Source organism: Homarus americanus, unplaced genomic scaffold (assembly GCF_018991925.1).
Source record: "Homarus americanus isolate GMGI-L3 unplaced genomic scaffold, GMGI_Hamer_2.0 scaffold30108, whole genome shotgun sequence".
Taxonomy (NCBI): Eukaryota; Metazoa; Arthropoda; class Malacostraca; order Decapoda; family Nephropidae; genus Homarus; species Homarus americanus.
This window is the reverse complement of record NW_024748109.1, coordinates 10545064-10557230: the sequence shown is the minus strand read 5'-3', so window position 1 is coordinate 10557230 and position 12167 is coordinate 10545064. Positions and strand designations below refer to the sequence as shown.

The following is a 12167-nucleotide window of genomic DNA, read 5'->3' as shown; positions in this document are numbered from 1 at the left end:
AGGTAAGATAAAGTACCGTATTTTTTACATTTTCCACAGAATTTTTTCAGTGTTAAGTGGTTGTATTTGGGGGCCTGGAACGGATTAATCCTATAACGAACGAATGCTATAACGAACGAGGTTCTGGAACCAATTACGTTAGATCATAACATATAATATTTTGCTAAATACAACCCATTCCAGTTGATAATTCAGCTTCGGGTCTGACAGTCGCCAATCCAAATCATAGAAAAGACTGCTGGTGTCATACTACTAAAGAACTAGACAGGTTATTTAAGGTTGGTTGACTTTCCTGAAGTGAAGGTTCAAGTTTGGTATTTTTAAAGAAGAATGCTCTGCATTTGATGAATTTTAATATTTATTTTTATTTGCAGTTGGTATGCTGCCTTTTAGGTAAAATAAATGGTTTTTGTAAATATGATACTGTACATTTAAAAGAGAATGTGTAATAACTTACCCTTGCTCGGCAAATTGGTCGTCTCGTGAATATGACATATAGAACTGCTTGTCTTTAAAGTCTTGGTTTTCCTTGTTCTTCTTCTTTTTACTTTGTACTTGATCTTTACTCTCTGCTGAAGCCTTCCTCTTCAAACCCCTATTTAGCTCTAGAGTGCCATTATGTTGATTATTGTCTTTCTTCTTCTTCCCAAAGCCAACAATTGATGAAAATGTACTTTCTACCTCCTCTGCAGTACTCTGCTCCAAATGATTCAATTTTTCCGTTACCTGAAACAGAGGTTAAATTTCTCAAAACAAGTTTTTCATATATTCTATGGGCTTTCTCCTCTTCTTGGTACAGTAATGAATATCCCATTTAGAGTTGCCTTGTTAAGAGTGTTCTTGGCCCTGGAAAGAATTTTTTATTATCTGTTTAACAAAAAAAATAAAATAAAATATCTGTATATTCAGTAATCGCTAAAAATATATAAAGACAGTTAAAAGTTACGAGTTCAAACGCTCCCCTTACCAACATTGCCATCTTGAGTTTACAATTAATGTAATGTACGACTTACATGCTGTAACTTTAATTTACAATTAAGTTTCAAGTAGTTTTCACAACGCAACTAAAAATTAAAAAATATCAAAACATAATACTGTCCTAAGTAATATAGTACAGCTACTCCCTGACTTACGACCTACTCGATTTACGACCACCTCAGTCGTACCAAAATTTTGTCAAATTAAGTAGAGTATTTTCGAGTCCCAACGTCAGTGATTGCGCTGTGTACTGACAGAATTTTCGTTAGTAATTCACTTTAAAATGGCTGACAAGCTTAAAAGTGAGAGTTTTGTGGTGCTGAGAAGAAAAAGAGACACTCATTTTAGATTTTCTATGTATTATTTAAGCATTTTCTACTTACGACCTGGATTTGGGTCCCTAACCCCGACGTAAGTCTGGGAGGAGCTGTATACTCTCGATTGAACGGAATCCGATATAATGAACTCTTGATATAGCAGAAGGCATTTTCTGATATTTTTCGCCAGATTTAGTGAACTAGGTCGCTAAATTGAGATTAATTCCATTAATACGCCCACACCTATAATATTATAATGGTTACCCCCTCGTGTGACGAGGATGGCCGGCCCATGGGCCACCAAATCGTTTATTTGTTCAAGGTGTAGAAGTTGTTCCCAACACAACAACTACACCCCAAGTTAACAAGTTGCATGACCCAGTGTCAAGGAATAATCCGGGAAGACCGAACAACTCACCAACTACACTGGCTAATCATTATCCTGGAATATGATCCGTAAATCGATTAAAATCAAGGTTCCCAATTACTGCTGGGTAAAGAGGTAAATGGCGTAAAGAAACTTGCCCATAGTTTCACCCTGCCCGGGGATCGAACCAGGGTCCGCTCACTTGCGAGGTGAGTATGCTGACCATTACACCAAAGGTCGCCTACAGGGACACCTCAAACACGTGATACAGTAAAACCTACTTCAGCCTACGGCGAATGTACCAAATGTATAAAAATGATAAATAATGATACAAAGCAATTACCGGAAAATCTGAGAAAATGCCGAGAAAATCACTCCAAACCTTTCTACTCCTGGCCTGAAGACAAAGGTTCCTGGCGTTATGAAAGATGTGCCCCATGTTTAGCCGCATCCACACATGGTTAGTGCGTGGGTGGGAAGACCAACCGCTTGGGTTATGCTGTATTTTTCTGGTCTGGGACTACAGTGGTCCCTCGGTTAACGAACACAATTCATTCCAGAAGGTAGTTTGTTAACCGAAAATTTCGTTAACCGAAACCATTGTTTCAATGGGATTTTGGGTAATTGGTTCCAGCTCACCGAAAATTACATACAAAGTATAAAAAAAATGCAGTAAAGTACACTTACTTTGAGGTGTGTATGTAGAAGGCTCCTGGTTGATAATGATGATGATGGGAATTAGAAGTGGGGGTGGAGGAGAAGGGAGAAGAGAAGGAAGTGGGGGTGGAAGAGATATCACCCCATGCTTCATGCCGTCATTTCACCCATAAAATCTTAAGTTCACTAGGTGTAATTCAAGATTATTTTCTTTAAATCAACACTGCACTGCACTATATATTGTCAATATGTTAAATAAATTTCAGAATGACCAATAATTGTACAGTAAAAACGTAAAAATACTCTGTGTTCAAGAGACCCACAAGCAAGATGTTTCCTCCACTGAACAGAGATAGAAACTGAGGCCTTGGTGGGTGAGTGAAGTGGCTGTTGGGTGCACCAAAAACTAGTTCCCTGTACTGAAATTATGTTAAACAAGTGTTAAAATGACAAAAAATTTGAATATAAAACTTAGAAAATTATTTAATACTCCAATTTTAACGAATGTAAGCCCTAGAACCAATTTCTGTATTGGTGGACTAATCTTCCAGCCGGTGAGCAAGCCAAAGCATGTCGAAACATTTTCGTAAGAATTTCGTTAACCGAGGGACCACCGTATACAGGTAGTCCTCGACTTACGACTGCCTCAACTTACGTCCATCGGTACTTACGACCTGCTCTGAACTTACGACCGTCAGGACATACGACCGCTGCAGTTGCGACCTAAAAAATTTTTTTTTCAAATGACGCGCGCATTTTCTATACCGAAACGTTTCCAGTTAATGTAGTCTCCATGTATAATTAGAAAATTATGGGGGCCCCGTGTGCATTCAGCAGACTACATTAAAGGTAAGTGCTCAGTCACACTGTATCCATTCTTCATTATTTATTACTTTTACTGTACTGTATTTCATTGTAGATTTATTTTATTTTTTTTTTATTTTTTTTATTTTATTTTTATTTATGTCGGACTTACGACCTGGATTTGGGTCCCTAACCCAGTTGTAAGTTGGGAGCACCTGTATATAATTACTGTGCAAACATAAATATTTCTTTAAATGTACATACAGTGAGTTCTGCTATAACGCGTGTTTTGATAACGCGAATTTGCTCTAACGCGATTTATGAATTAGGAACGGTATTTGTATAACGCGAACGCTTGTTTGCTATAACGCGATTTTTGCTTACTATTTCTCCAATTTTGTGGTACTGTATTAACTGTGAATATAGTAAAGAAGAATATCAACAAGAAGCGTTCTGGTGATAGAATTTCCGGTGATGATCATAAAAGAAAGGATATAACACTTGAAGAGAAGCTCGATTTTATCAACCTCAAAATCACCCTTCTCCCCCATCAAGTAAAGTGTTACATTTACTGTATGATTTCATTATTAGATATGAATGTAACATTTATTTAGACTGTGTTAGGCTAACTACTAAATTTTTTCGATTTCGAGTAATCTGCACCTAACCCTATTTTCTCCATAAGCCCTGTTATTTCTATTCTATGATTTTCCTATAACGATATTTTACAAGAACACAATTATCGTTATAGCAAGAACTTCTGTCCAATACTGTACTAAAAAAGTAAAAATAATACAGTAATATCTCCATTAAGCCAAAATAATTGGTACAAATTGCTTCCGGGGATGAAGATTTACTAAACCACAAAGCTCTTTCTGAATCTGAAAAAATTCATATACCGGAATCTTTTTGGTTACTGAGAAAAGATTTCCAGTCATCTAAACTAGGCATCTTGCACAGGCGGACACTAGACCACTTTCCCAGAACATTTCTGGGTGCTGAGGATGTGTTTTCCTCGAGTCCTAAACTACCCGATGTCCGTAAATGCAGTTCTAATTAAGTTAGAAACTCCATTTCTTTACTAAAATAACAATCCAGAATAGTTTATATAAATGTTTGGTTGAATAAATATATTAAAAAAAATAAATCTAGATGATATGGGCTGGAATTCTTATAATTTGATGATCATTTTGAATATAAACATCATAGATTTTGCATTAGACATACAAATTTTAGATATAATGTTTACTCTGAGTAAATATGTTATCTTTTGTGCAAAATATATGACATTTATATTCAAAATATTCCTGGTCTTACAAGGAATCCAGCAATGTCAATTATATTATCCTAACTTTAATCTGAGGTATTATTTAATACTAAATGTTAAAATCTAGTTTTTCACCCAACATTTCTCTTGTAGGGAGGGTTGGTGGGGGGTGGGGGGGAGGGTTGGGACTGACCGACCATCTGGCGCGGTTGGAAGAGGGGGGGGAGGCAAGGTGGGGTACTTTGATTGACAGATAGTGTCGTGAAGAATATTATTTTTTATTAACTGAAGATATTTGTTTTAGCTCATAAAATTCATACAAATTACCTGGCCAGAATATAATTTACATTGCTGGAATTCTTACAATTTGATGATCATTTTGAATATAAACATCATAGATTTTGCATTAGACATACAAATTTTAGATGTAATGTTTACTCTGAGTAAATATGTTATCTTTTGTGCAAAATATAAGACATTTATATTCAAAATATTCCTGGTCTTACAAGGAATCCAGCAATGTCAATTATATTATCCTAACTTTAGTTTGAGGTATTATTTATTAAAATCTAGTGGTTTTCCCCCCAAAATTTCTCAGAGAGGGAAGAGCCAGCAGTGTAGTGTGAGAAGAGGGGAAAGGAGTTGAGTCCATTATTTGAATGGACATTAACTTGGCGACTGTATTTCTCTATTTCTCTTAAGTATTAATTGTGTGCATGTACCATCATAAAATTATGATGTTATTTTTACTAGAACATAGGTATTGTGTTGGAAAAAGTAGAGTTTGGGGTTCGGGCCAGTCTCTATTGGAATTAATCCCATATGTTCTGTTGTTCCATTTACGCGGATTTCACTTAACGCGGTACCCTGTGGGTTCAATTGACCGCGTAAATCGGGGTACTACTGTACCTTGTTTAGGCAGGCCAACAAGTTCAAGGGTTCGTGGCAACACTTACATCCAAACACAGGCATCTCATTGACTACATCATTGTCAGAGATAGAGACAGCCGAGATGTCCTCATCACCCGAGCCATGCGTGTCTCAGACCACTGCGACACTGATCATCAGCTCGTCAGAGCCAAGCCCTCATTTCACGTCACCCCAAAACGGCAAAGGCAGAAAGCCTCCAGAAGAGGTTTTTAACAATAAGCGTCTGGAGGATCCAGCGGTAGCACATGTTTTCAGAGAGCAGTTCGAACATAGGCTGATAAGTTACCCGACAACAAACAATCCAAATCCCATTGCCGAATGGTATATTCCAGACACTGTCATGACAAAAACCTGCAGAGACCCTCTCGGCCAGATCAAAAGAATACACCAAGACAAGTTTGATGAAAATGACCAGGCAATCAATGTACTCATTGATGATAAAAAAGCTGCTTTAACTGACTGGTGGAACAGTCCTCATTCTCGGACCAAAACTGATACCTCCCGCAAGAAGAAACCGGTGACCCAGAGGGAACTTCGCAATCTAAAGAACGACTGGCTTAAAAATAAAGCAAGTGAAGAACAAAAACTTGCAGATGAGCAACCATTGTAAAAATTATCAATAACTTGTAATAAACCAGTGTATTCACTCCCAGTAAACACTACTCCTTGCACTGTCACTATGTTGAAATGAACTGTAGTTTGAGCTTTTCCCCATCTAGTTATTATATATCTTATTTGTGTCACTTATGTCACTTGTATATTATTTGTAATTCGAAACCCATTCCCCAAATATGTAACTGTATATTTTCAGCCTTCTGGCTGCCAAGCTCTTTCAATAAACCGTTAATTATTATTATTATTATTATTATTAAGATGTGCGATTTTTTCAATTCCACTAAAACATTTCATAGGCCAATCACTCGTGGCGAAGCTGCCCTCCGTTCCCCCACCAGAAACTCCATAATTAAGGACGGTGAAGGCCTCCTTCAGTGCTGGAAAGAGCACTACCATTCACTGCTCAACTGAAACACCGATGTGGATGTCCTGACTACCTAGCAGGTCCCTCAGCATCCAGAGCTGACCCACCTCAGCTATCCTCCATCCCTGGATGAGGTAGCTACTGCCACAAAAGAGATGAAAAATAACAAAACCTCAGGGCCTGATGGAATCCAGCCAAGGTGTATGAATCAGGAGGACCTCTGCTTACCAGCCATCTCCACTCTCTCCGGGAGAATATATGGGTAAAGGAGGAAATCCCCCAAGATCTTAAAGACGCCTCCATCGTCATTATTTATAAGAACAGGGAAGACCGGTCAGATTGTGGCAACTACAGCCGGGTCTCGCTGCTGTCTGTAGCTGGCAAGATTATCACCCAAATCCTTCTAAACAGACTACTTCCTGAGGCGGAAAACTTCCTCCCAGAATCTAAATGTGGCTTTAGATCATCACGTGGCACCAGTAACATGATCTATGCTGCCTGCCAGATACAGAAAAAGTGCAGAGAACAGCATTGTGACATGTACATGGCTTTCATCGACCTAACCAAGGCCTTCGAAACGGTCAACAGAGAAGCTCTCTAGTGGACCCTCAGCCGTTTTGGCTGCCCACCAAAATTCATCACCATTGTGAGGCAATTCCACAATGGTATGAACGGCACTCTGAGTTCTTCCCCATCCAAAAGGGGGTTAAACAAGGCTGTGTACTGGCACCAACTCTCTTTTCCATTTTCTTGGCTGCCTTCCATACTCGAGCCAGCACCAATTTAGCTGGCGGGGTGGACATCGATTACCAGATGAAGGGTCTTTTCAACATAAGATGACTCCAGGCAGGAACAAAAGTGTAGGCAGTTTCCATTACTGAACTTCAGTAGGCAGACGACCTCACCCTTGTCGCTCACACTGAAAGCGACCTACATGAGATCCTGAACACCTACGCAGATGCGTATGCACACTTTGACCTTGAGATGAATGTACATAAGACTCAAATTCTCTTTCAGTCTGCCCTTGGTTCAGCCACATCTCTACCATCCATCCAGTTTTGCGGTACTACCCTCTCTAACGTTACGGACTTTCAGTATCTCGGCTCCCACCTGTCCACCACTGCCGACATCGATGAAGAGATTCAGCATCGGATCAGATGTGCATCTCAAGCCTGCTATATGGCAGTGGGACAGGGGTCACATACAGGAGGCACCTCAAGGCACTTGAAAACTTTCACCAACGTAGTCTACATTCCATCCTCAGAGTTCGCTGGGAAGACAAGAGAACAAATGCCAGTATTCTTGCTGACACCAACTGTCGGAGCATCAAGGCTACCATTACCCATGAACAACTATGCTGGACTGGCCATGTTATCCGTATGGAAGACAGTAGACTGCCAAAGCAGCTACTTTACAGTCACCTAACAAATATTAAACGTAATGCTAGCGGGAAACTGAAAAGGTATAAGGATAGTCTTAAGACAAACCTGAAAAAGTGCCAAATCGACCCCCTCACCTGGGAGACGATTACTCCACACCATAACGCTTGGAGGATCACCACACAAGAAGGTATCAATACTTTCGAGTTAGCCTGACTACATAACGAGGCAGATAAGAGCCAACGCCGGAAAGATGTTGCCGCCTCCCCTCCTGCACTAGACGTAGCCCCCCACATGTGCAACATCTGTGATCGACCCTGCCGGTCACATATCGTCCTCTTTAGTCCCCTGAGAACTCCTCAACCTACTGTAGGTGACATCCTAGGTAGTAGGCAGCTATCAAACAAGGAGGTACTACCGCCTGGGAATATATTGGAAGAATAATGTGTTGTCCAATGGTAGACCCTGCTGCCATATGGCATCACAAAAATTGTGACCAAGTCCCAGGTTGCTGATTTGACTTTCTGCCTCATTTACACACAATTGCAGGGTCTCAATTGTTTCTCTTACCATTGACATCACAACGTTTATATTGTTTCTCACTTATGATCTTGTTTTTCATTGACAAATGACCAATTTGAGGCTGTAAAAGGGAGTTGAGCATTTGCATCTGGCAATCGTTCCTTACTGCAACTTACATAATTGCACGCCCTCTAAATTTTAATAAACATTTCTTATTTTCATATCATAAGAGTGGTCTTGTTAAATTCGGTGAGGTTAGTGGTGAGACGGAGAACATGCACACGTCTCTCAATTGTATTTTTTATTGTACAGTGTTCCCTCGGTTAACGAACGCTTCGGTTAACGAAATTACGGTTAATGAATTACCTTCCCATAAGAATCTTCAATTTGGTTAACGAAATTCTTACGAAAATGTTTCGACATGCTTTGGCTTGCTCACCAGCTGGAAGATTAGTCCGCCAATACAGAAATCGGTTCTAGGGCTTACATTCGTTAAAATTGGAGTAAATATCAAGAAGGCTGTACTATTCAATAATTTTCCAAGTTTTATATTAAAATTTTTAGTAATTTTAACACTTATTTAACATAATTGCAGTACAGGGAACTAGTTTTTGGTGCACCAATCAGCCACTTGACTCACCCACCAAGGCGTCAGTTTGTATCTCTGGTCAGTGGAGGTAACATCTTGCTTGTGGCTCTCTTGAACATAAACTATTTTTACATTTTTACAGTACAATTATTGGTCATTCTGAAATTTATTTAACATATTGACAATATATAGCGCAGTGCAGTGTTGATTTAAAGAAAATAATCTTGAATTGCACCTAGTGAACTGAAAATTTTATGGGTGAAATGACAGCATGAAGCATGGGGTGATTTCTCTTCCACCCCCACTTCTAATTCCCATCATCATCATCATCATCATCATCAACCAGGAGCCTTCGACATACATACATACCTCAAAGTAAGTGTACTTTACTGCATTATTTTTTACTTTGTATGTAATTTTCGGTGAGCTGGAACCAATTACCCAAAATCCCATTAAAGCAATGGTTTCGGTTTACAAAATTTTCGGTTAACGAACGACCTTCTGGAACGAATTGTGTTCGTTAACCGAGGGACCACTGTATTCAATATACAGTCATACGCCGGTTAACGTCCGACCGAACAACGTCCAATCGCATATGCGTCCGTGGCCCTCCCCCCCCCAAAAAAAAACACGTGACGCCTGCTGGACCACCACTCCACGACCCCCTGACGGAGACATGATGATCCTCCCCATACTGGTCAGATATTACGTGTTAAAGGAATATGCTTCCTTACTTAGGCTTTTTTAAGCATTTGCCTGTAAGTGAAATGTTAACCTACATCTATTGAGGATAAAATCTTTCACCTACAAATTGACAATAACACATTTGCTGTAATCAGACATATGTAGTTGCCTCAACAATTGCAACCCCACTTGCAATTGGGGTTGCAATTTCAAATTCTGTGGCATTACTAAAAATACAGTCAACCCTCACTTTAAACGGTTAATGTAACCCGCAGGGTCCCGCGGAAAGTGAGGAACGCGTAAAGTGAATAACATAACATATGGGATTAATTGAAATAGAGTCCGGGCTGACCCCCAAACTCCACTTTTTGACGACACACAACTATGTTGTAGTAAAAATTTTATCTTAACTTTATGATGGTATGAAAAAACAAGTAATATAGAAGAGGTTAGGTTAGGAAAAATAAAGGTTAGGTTAGGAAAACTAAAAGTTAGGTGGAACACTTACGTTAGTAGAAGAGATGGGTCGGCGTACGGGGATGAAGGCTGGTCCGAGGCAGAGGGCAGGCTACTGGCCCTCAGGTGAATCACCATTACTAGGTGCATCACCATCACTGTCACTTACAGTTGTCAGGGCTTCCCTGACAAATCCCTCAAAGTCATCTTCACTGTCACTATCACTGGTTTGGGCTGGCTGTGGTGGGTTGCGGACGAAGAAATCTGTTATGCTTTGCTGACGGCTGGTGTTGATGTTGTCGCGATATACCTTGATGTAGGGCTCCATAGTCTGCAACAGCTGGGTAGTGAAGATTTCATACCTGTTTGCGTCAGGGTCGTCGGAAAGGAGGAGCTTGGCTTTCTCGATACACTCGATGGCACCCCTAACATTACTATGGGATAAGTGTTGTTCTTCTTGGGATGACGCACCACCTGCCTCTTCACTGACGTCGTCATCATCATGTACCATCTCCTCGGTAGTCACATCAGGTTCCATTATCACCTCCATGATGTCGTCGTTGGTGGTCTCGGAGAAGCCTGGAACTGTAACACTCTGTGCAGCTTCTCTGGCAAGGTCCACTGCTACTGCAACAGTCTGAACCTCACCAGTCACAGATTGACCCCTCCTCTCACCTGGTATTCCATGCAACACATGTCTCCATGCGTGACGAATTGTAGCAATAGACAGCTGATCCCATGCCTCCACCAAGAAGTCCACAGCTTTCTTGATGTTAAATACTCTCCAGAATTGTTTGAACAGTATTTTTTGCTGTGCCAACTGTTGATCCTCATCTTCTTCGCTCTTGCTATCGGTGGTGGTGTCACTCAGGTTACGCAACTCTTCCCTGGTGTTGGTGTAGTCGTTCAGGAGCTGGAACTTCTTTGCAGAGTATGCAGCTTTCACATTGCAGATTAACTCTTGGTCCATGGGCTGTAATATAGACGTAGTGTTGGGAGGAAGGAAGACCACTTTTACGTTGGGGTGACGATCTAACAGTAGGGGCGAGTGTCCTGGTGTGTTGTCCAGCAGCAACAAAATATTGAATGGCACATTCTGTCGCTCACAGAATTTCTTTACATCGGGAAAAAAACAGTCATCAAACCAGGAGAGGGATAGTGTAGAGAACATCCACGCCTTACGTGCGGTCAGCCAGTGGACATTTAGCTTGGTCATGTCCATGGTTTTGTAGGCGTGCGGCTTGCGTGCTGTGTGGATCACCGATAACTTGAGCTTACAGGTACCGGAGGCATTGGTGGTAAACAGGACGGTGATGCGTTCCTTCTGCATCTTCCGGCCCCGAATCTTGCTGGCATTCTTTACAAAGAAGGACTTGGAAGGTAACTTTTTCCAGAAAAGACCAGATTCGTCCATGTTAAACACCTGGTTGTCACTGTACTGTCCTTCCTCCATAATCTCACGTAAAAACGGAAGAAATTCCTTAGCCGCAGCACGGTCAGCACTCGCTTCTTCACCACCAATGTTTATATTGGTGATCTTGTTCCGGATCTTAAACCTCTGTAACCACCCAGAGGAAGCATTAAAGGGTTTGGGCTCTGTAATTCTCATCTTTCGTGCCACTGCAATGTACAGTTCACGTGCGTACTCCTTAACAGAGCACGTGTCGACCGCCATGTTCCGTCGCGCCTGACGCACCAAGTACCTCACAAGTAATTTTTCTGTTTTGAGAAGCACCTGGTTGTGAAAATACTTTATCATAGAAGCACCTGTAGACTTTGTGATCTTCATGTGCTCCTTTATCTTGGCTGCATCCTTCTTTATTGTTCGAATCGTAGATTCATTCACACCATGCTGGCGCGCCAAACCAACCTGCCTTGTTCCTTTCTCCAACTCTTGGATCATCTTGTACTTCACCTCGTAGCTTAAGGAACGTCGTGTCTTCTTTGGCTTAGTGTTGCTGGGTCCAGGTAAGGAAAGGTTTCTCTCTGGGGGCGGTGGTCCGGCGGAAGCCATTTTACAGAACAATGGATACACGTTTACACGGTCTGGCCTGGAGGGATGAAACTGCCGCGGTTAGGTCAAGCGTCGTCTTTCCTCCCTCCCTCCCTCCCCCAGGTGGACACGTCATAATACTTTAAGCCAATTACAGCTAGCAGCAGAGGGGGGTAGGGATGCATGGCCAATCACAATCCGATACGTCATATGACGTCAGTGATAACGCAACAAAGACACACTGC

The 12167-nt window shown here is 41.1% G+C and overlaps 1 protein-coding gene across 1 annotated transcript in view; it reads right to left on the bottom strand.

Annotated features, from left to right (window-relative positions):
* The window catches only part of LOC121880004 (ATP-dependent RNA helicase DDX54-like), a 157859-nt gene that overhangs the window by 48549 nt on the left and 97143 nt on the right, over positions 1-12167 (bottom strand). Inside the window, exon 14 of the mRNA XM_042386900.1 lies at positions 458-726. Within this exon, the coding sequence (XP_042242834.1) occupies positions 458-726 (269 nt within the window). The remainder of the gene's footprint in view (positions 1-457; positions 727-12167) is intronic.